The sequence below is a fragment of the Triticum aestivum genome, unplaced genomic scaffold (assembly GCF_018294505.1).
Source record: "Triticum aestivum cultivar Chinese Spring unplaced genomic scaffold, IWGSC CS RefSeq v2.1 scaffold209703, whole genome shotgun sequence".
NCBI classification, from domain to species: Eukaryota; Viridiplantae; Streptophyta; class Magnoliopsida; order Poales; family Poaceae; genus Triticum; species Triticum aestivum.
In genome coordinates, this window is record NW_025225513.1 from 1 (window position 1) to 7,178 (window position 7,178).

At 36.9% G+C, this 7,178-nt stretch overlaps 1 protein-coding gene across 1 annotated transcript; it reads left to right on the plus strand.

Moving 5' to 3' along the window:
* Window positions 1-240: 240 nt before the first annotated feature.
* Window positions 241-7,178, plus strand: LOC123172232 (protein FORGETTER 1; the record flags this gene model as incomplete). Its single annotated transcript, XM_044589237.1, is given in 13 exon segments — window positions 241-395; window positions 632-775; window positions 893-995; window positions 1,391-1,519; window positions 3,364-3,437; window positions 4,021-4,190; window positions 4,279-4,372; window positions 5,097-5,194; window positions 5,273-5,408; window positions 5,497-5,603; window positions 6,403-6,498; window positions 6,569-6,656; window positions 6,745-7,178. Coding segments are annotated over 13 exon segments (1,506 nt in total). The 5' UTR covers window positions 241-260.

Below are 7,178 nucleotides of genomic sequence, written 5' to 3' on the forward strand. Positions count from 1 at the left end.
TTTTTTTGTCTTATAGCTTTATTTTTGGTGGTATGGTCGCTTTGCACTTTCATGTCTTCTTCCCGTCAATTTTTGCTTATCCGTAAAGTAAAACTCTTTGTAGTTTGTATTCCAACTTGTTGTTTGTTTGTGTTTGAGAAAATGTTTATTTGCAATGATATTCATGTGTTGCAACAAGTAATTGATTTTTAGGCTCTCTATCCACTTTTTAACATAAAAGACTATTATCTTACGATAAAGTTGCTTTATTTTTATCTACAATGCAGAATATGTACGGAAAGGCAGCCGAATTCTGGGCGGACTTGCGCCTTGAGCTCCTATCAGCAGGTGAAATCTCTGGAGAAGAGAAAGGTGTTTCAAATCAAATATGGCGGCTATATTGGTCCAGTCATCAGGTGTTGCATCCTTACATTTTCTGGAAACTAACTAAATTGAATTTTATTACCTTTGCAATTCTGCATCTTTTACAGTTCCATGACTGCATGGTTTTCTAAAGTCATTTTTTGCTCTTCTATTTTGGCACATTTTACAGTATAGCATAAGGAATATCCTAGATAATTGCCTCACATGCTAAAAAGTACTAAAGTACTTACACTGTTACTCATATAAAATTGATGGCTACTTTTTGCAGCGTTTCTTCAGGCATATGTGCATGTCTGCGAAGGTCCCTGCTGTTGTGAAGTTGGCTAAGGAGGCTTTGGCTGAGAACAAATGTGTGGTGATTGGTCTTCAGAGTACTGGAGAGGCTCGAACAGAGGAAGCTGTCACAAAATATGTGCGTTCATGTTTCCTGCTGAACATCTCAAATCTCTCTCTCTCTCTCTCTCTCTCTCTCTCTAGCGTTTGTAGCAACTTACAAAGTGACTGCTTGATTATTTCAAATTTGAAACAGGGTGTTGAAATGGAAGACTTTGTTTCTGGTCCCCGGGAGCTTCTTCTGAAGCTGGTGGAAGAAAATTACCCTTTACCTCCAAAACCTGATACTTTTCAGCAAGGTTTGTGCTAGTTGTTTTAGCATGTTAACCCTAGCCAGGTTTTATCGACTTCCACATCTTTAGTCCTTGTTGCATGCAAAGTACTGTGTGTGACACATGAAATATTGTTACCTAGAAGGCGAGAAGTTAGTGCTCACTCTAGTGATATTTCCTTTTACTGGTCAACTATACATTTTCAGTTATATCCATTATCACTCGCATAGTCGCATAAACAAACTAATGGGTTAGAATGTGACCCTTTCATCTAGGGAGCTGGAGCATCCTGTTTAGGGGTATTTCATTATTTCATTTTGCGTCCTCCCTGAATCATTTTCATTTGGTCATATATTGTTTCAGGTCTTTTGGTTATTCTAGTTGTCTGCTTCTTTACTATTTAATTAAATAAGCTATTGTAGGTGAAGAAAAAGTCACGGAGATCCAGCGTAAGCGGCATTCTCCACAAGATGTATCTTTTAAAGGGCGAGTTAGGAAAGTAGCAAAAATGGAAGATGTGAGCGATGATGATAGTGGTGACTATTCTCCATGTAAGTTTTTTGGGGATCACTTGATTATAGTCTCAGCTGCCAGCCATTTAGCAAACCTTTTATTGCTTATTAGTCAGTAGTGCAGTTCCAGGTTGTGTCACTTTCTGTTATAGCATAGCTGTATTGAAACATTAATTTAAATGCCAGCACAAATATGATTTTTTTTTGCGAGTAGCACAAATATGATTTTGACCAGCCTTTCAATGTAAACTGTTTGTGTAACATGCATTCTTGTACTGGATACAGCTGTCAATATACTTGCTGGGAACATCGTGGTAACTTTTGGAAATTAGCAATTCAAGTTTTGTTCATGTGAAAGTACTTTCATTTATGTCATCGGATACAGCTGTTAATGTACTCATTGGGAACAACATAGTTACTGAAATCATCAAAAATACTTGTATAATCTATATTCTCAAAGACGATGAGGAAATGATTTTTTATAGCATAGAAAAAAACTCACTTATATCTGTAAGAATTATGGGACTCTGACTTGATTATACTTTCTCTAGACAGAAGAAAGAAACTACCGACTTAAAATATCTTGGTGGATAGTGGGTTAGACACTCTGGGCAGCAGCCTATTATTCTCATTGCTCAATGCTATTACACAAAGTTAGATTGTGTCTATGATGTCGCCTCGCCCTCAATGCTATCACACAAGGGTCTGGAAAGGCTATGTAAAAGTTATAGGTGCAGCTGTTGCTAACTATTTGAAGATCAGAAATCAAGGTCTACAGGGTAGTGTATGACGGTGCTTATATGTGTAATATGCTCAGGAATGTTTACAGAAATTAAATTTAGTAACTTGAAATAAACATTTGAAAAAGGAAGTAATGAACGGAAAAACTAAAACGTGTGAGGCAGTATGAATATAACGGTGGGATATATATCCCTATATAGTGTGGGAATAACTTCAAACATGAGCCAGTGGTGGAGAGTTGGCAAATCCTTACGCTACTAGATTGTGCCACATGGAGTTCAGCCTCCCATAGCCTAGACATTTTTCATTCCTCCTAAAGCCTTCTATCTCCCTCCTTAGTCCTAAGTCCTAACCCCCTAAATGAATCTCCCGGGCCTATCTGAAGTCAAGAACTATCTAAAAGATGCTAAGTGGAAGAAGAAAAAAGTGAGAATAACAGCAGGTGCAAGCAATATAAATGATGCATGATACTGACAGCATTACGTTTGATCATTTGCTAATCTGTTTCCTCTACGGATCGCCTTTTGGAGGCTAGATCGATGCAAATGTTTTGACATGCAAAGCATGTACCTTTTACTAGTAATGGATGAAAAGATGAATAATGAGGTCTAAAAGTGCTAGCATAAAACTTGCCCTCTGCCTTTGTGCTGTTTCTCTTGAATCTTGATCACTGATCAGGTAGACCATAAACCAATTATTGCTTTACAGGCACACATGGAACAATCAAGATGATTAGATGGGAATGAGTTCCCCCCAAAAAGAAAACAATAACTGGATGGGAAAGCCCCTGATACAAAAGGAAATAACTACAAAATGTTCCTTGCAGTATTTAGCAATAAGATGCATAATAAATGTGCAAGAAGGTTCCCTTTGAAAATTCAAATATGCAACAATTGATTACTCAAGAAAGCAGAAACATCTCTTTAATGCTCATTACATGCCATCGATTACGTGTCCGCTATGTCTGTGTAGGTTGCAACTATACTTGCTGAAACAGCTGCTTTTAGCAGCCACAACAATGCTTTATTATAGTGTGATATTTTGAGACAGAGCTATTGCTACTTGAGTACTTCTGATTAGATATGCTGAACTTTTTAATTTATATTCTTTTGATAATTGTTAATCTACTTATAATGTTCCAGCTGAGTCATCAGACCATGAATCATCAGAATCGGATGAGGAGTTCCACATGTGTCAAATCTGCAACTCAGAGGAGGTGACTTTTATTGTTTATTATTTGGTTCTTTTGTGTTAAATAGGATCATACAGATCTATATTGTTGAATACAAATTCAGATCTGTCAGATTCTTTGACATCATTGCTCTTAAGTTATACGGAGTGCCATTCTTTTTGCAAGTTAACCTCATGACCGTGGCTGCTTTCGTACTTCTTTCTTCCATATTTGTCAGTACCATTTGCTGTTTAATATTGTGATTAGTTATAACTGATAACCATGCCAAAACCACTGTAGAATGTCGGCAGGAAAATATGATATCTGTGGAAGTGAAAATTCATTTGAGTTTTTTCTTGTAAAGTTCTTTTGTACTCCCTCCGTTTTTATTTACTCTGCTTATCAGCTTTGTCTTAAGTAGACTTTGATCAAGTTAGTACAAAAAAAAAATTTAACATCCACAATACCAAATCAATACCATTAGAATTGACATTGAATGTATTTTTGGAACATATGTATTTGTTATTGTGAAAGTTCATATTATTTTATATAAACCTCGTCAAACCTTATAAAGTTTACTTGGGTGTAAATAAAAACGGAGTGATATAACAAATATCTTTATTTTCAGGAGAAGAGTCTATTGCTCAATTGCTCTGGTTGTTCTCTACGTGTTCATCCTAGCTGTCTGACACCACCTTGGACTGGTATGTTGACTGATGATTGGTCATGCTACTCATGTAAGAAGATAGAAGGCCAGGAAATGGAGCATGATGCTAATGTAGCTGATTTTTCAAAGAGGTATTTTGTGTATTTGATGAACCACAATCCTCATCAGCTTATGATCATCTGCACGATTTATAAATGCTTTGTTGTGTCTTATTGTCAGGTATGACTCCGCAGTAGAGAGAAAGTTGAAGATTTTGGATGTCATACGTTCCTTGGATCTCCCTAATAATCCTCTGGATGATATCATTGATCAGGTAATTTTAGCTTACTTCTCGTAGGAATGTTGATTATCATAATCCTGGTTGTTCTCTCTAATTTCGGAGCTTGTATTGGACTTTTCTGTATATTGAAGTTCAGAATCAACTAATGTTTGCAAAGATTGTCATCCCAACCCAATTAGTGGTGGCCAATGTGGCCCTAATAAAGTAACGATTTAATTCATACCACAATATATAATGCCTTTGGATCCTAACATAGTATTTCCGGCCTCACTCTTTGGGGTGAAGTGAAGCCCAATATCCTGAGTCCTATCGAGTTCCCATGCAGGGGACTGGCCTTTTTTTTAGAGATTTCAGACCTTGGAGCATTACAAATATTCTCATACACCTACCTAGGTTTCTTCTAGTATGAACTGATAGGGTTGTATGATGATTCTCTATTTCATTTCTTGCTTTCTGGATATTTTGGTATATAACTATTATAAATGGCGAGTGCTAGGGTAATGGATGGTATTACAATATTGCATTTCAGAGCAGAAGAAAGGGATGTTCGAGATGTAAAACCATTTGTGTACTGCTTGAGTAAGCATTGCTGGAAGAGCTTCCTTGTTGGCATCTGTTTTTGCCTGAAGATGAAATCTTATATCTAGAACTTGAAAATTATGTGTAAAGGGATAAGTTGTGTAGATTTTAATTAAACCCATTCTCTGCTTTAGGCTATAACATATTAAGAACATTCCATTTTATTTGAATTTTGTAGCTAGGGGGGCCTGACAAGGTCGCAGAAATAACTGGACGACGTGGTATGCTAATAAGAGCTTCAGATGGAAAAGGCGTTATTTATCAGGCGCGGAACGCGTGAGATAGCTTACTTATGTTATTGGTTTTACATTTTTCTTGTCAGCTATCCCATACGTGTATATTTTTTGCTTGTAGGAAAGAAGTCTCAATGGAGATGATCAATATGCATGAAAAGCAGCAGTTCATGGATGACAAAAAACTAATTGCAATTATATCTGAAGCGGGATCAGCTGGTGTTTCCCTACATGCTGACAGAAGGGCAAAAAACCAGGTTTTTGTATCTCCATTTTTCCCATCTGTTGCAACTACACCAATCATCTATTTGTAATGATCTAAAAATGCTTAAACAAAATTTGCAGAGAAGGAGAGTACATGTAACACTAGAACTCCCCTGGAGTGCAGACCGTGCAATACAGCAGTTTGGGAGAACACATCGCTCTAATCAAACATCTGCACCACAATATAGGTCTGCTGTTTATTCATATATGTCAAGGTTTTCTTGTAGATCTAATTTGTAAATCTGCACCTTTGTTTCTGAAGTTATAATCCTCTATTCCGGTACGAAGTTTTAAACTATGACTAGAATCAAGATTGTATGGTATTGTCTGCTTCTGCATGAAAAGTTAGATCTAGATTGGATTTTTTTCCACTTAGCGATAGAAGCAACTATCAAGGATAGGTAGAACAATTATTAACTTGTCGATGTATTATATGTAACTGCAGATGTTTATCACCTGGAATCTGGAACGACTGATGATTTGCTAATGCATATGTGTAGAAACAGTAATGTATATATTTTCCAAATCTGCATAACAATGAGTATGCACTTGTTTTCTACGCAATATGTTGCCTTCTAAAAGGCTTATGCAGGCTACAGATAATTTCTTGTAATTGTTGAAGTTAGGAGGTTATAGGTTCTGCATGACAGGCTATATTTCCTGTCTACCATCTATTATGTCTTGTAATGGTTTCAATGTGATTCCAGAATCCTTATAGAGAAATCTAGTCAACAACAATTTCACTGGACTTGTTGGTCTCACAGGGTTAGTAATTGCTATGCACGCAACATAAATCACACAGTACTCAAATGCTGAGAAAATCAAGCAAAAGTTATTGTTCAGTGTCTGAGGGTTGCCCTCTGCTAATTATATTGGTCGTCCTGGCACAGTTCATGTTGAATTTATTTCTTTTTTGCACTATTTTTGTGATCTAGACAGTAGAATGAGTTACATATCCTAATAACAGATCTGGAAATCCAAATGTAGGCTTCTTTTTACAAATCTTGGTGGTGAAAAGCGATTTGCATCAATTGTGGCAAAAAGACTCGAGTCTCTTGGAGCTTTAACACAAGGCGATCGCAGGTTTTTGCTAGTCTCAATCAACTTTGTAATAAGCATCAACATTTCTGACCCTAGATTTCAACATCTGCAGGGCTGGACCTTCTCTAAGTGCTTTCAACTACGATAGCACTTATGGGAAAAAGGCGCTAACCATGGTGTATAGGGGAATAATGGAGCAGGTTTGTATACTTTCAGTTATTTTTCAGCAATTTCCCCTCTTTTTCATGCCTTATACACCATTCTAAGAGTCGGTTTCAAGGTGACCAGGATTCTTTTCCAGTTGTTCCTCCGAGGTGTTCTGACAACCAGGCCAGCATCGAAGAATTCATTACTGAGGCAAAGGTTGCTCTAGTATCAGTTGGAATTATAAGGGATGCCACAGTATGTAAGTTTATCTAAAGACTCGGTTCCTTTCTGTTTTTATGCTTTCATATGTATGTTTATCTAAATACCCGGTTCCTTTCTGTTTTTATGCTTTCATTGCTAAATGAATATTGTATGTGTGTGCATTTTTAAAGCTTAATGTGCTTACATTTCCGCCTATTTTTGTCACCTGTTTGCTACTCCCTCTGTCCCATATTAATTGACGCCCAAATGGATGTATCTAGCACTGGATACATTCATTTCAGCGTCAATTAATATGGGACGGAGGGAATATCTTTCATCTGTTTTTTTCCTGGCATAAGTTGTTAATACTCCCT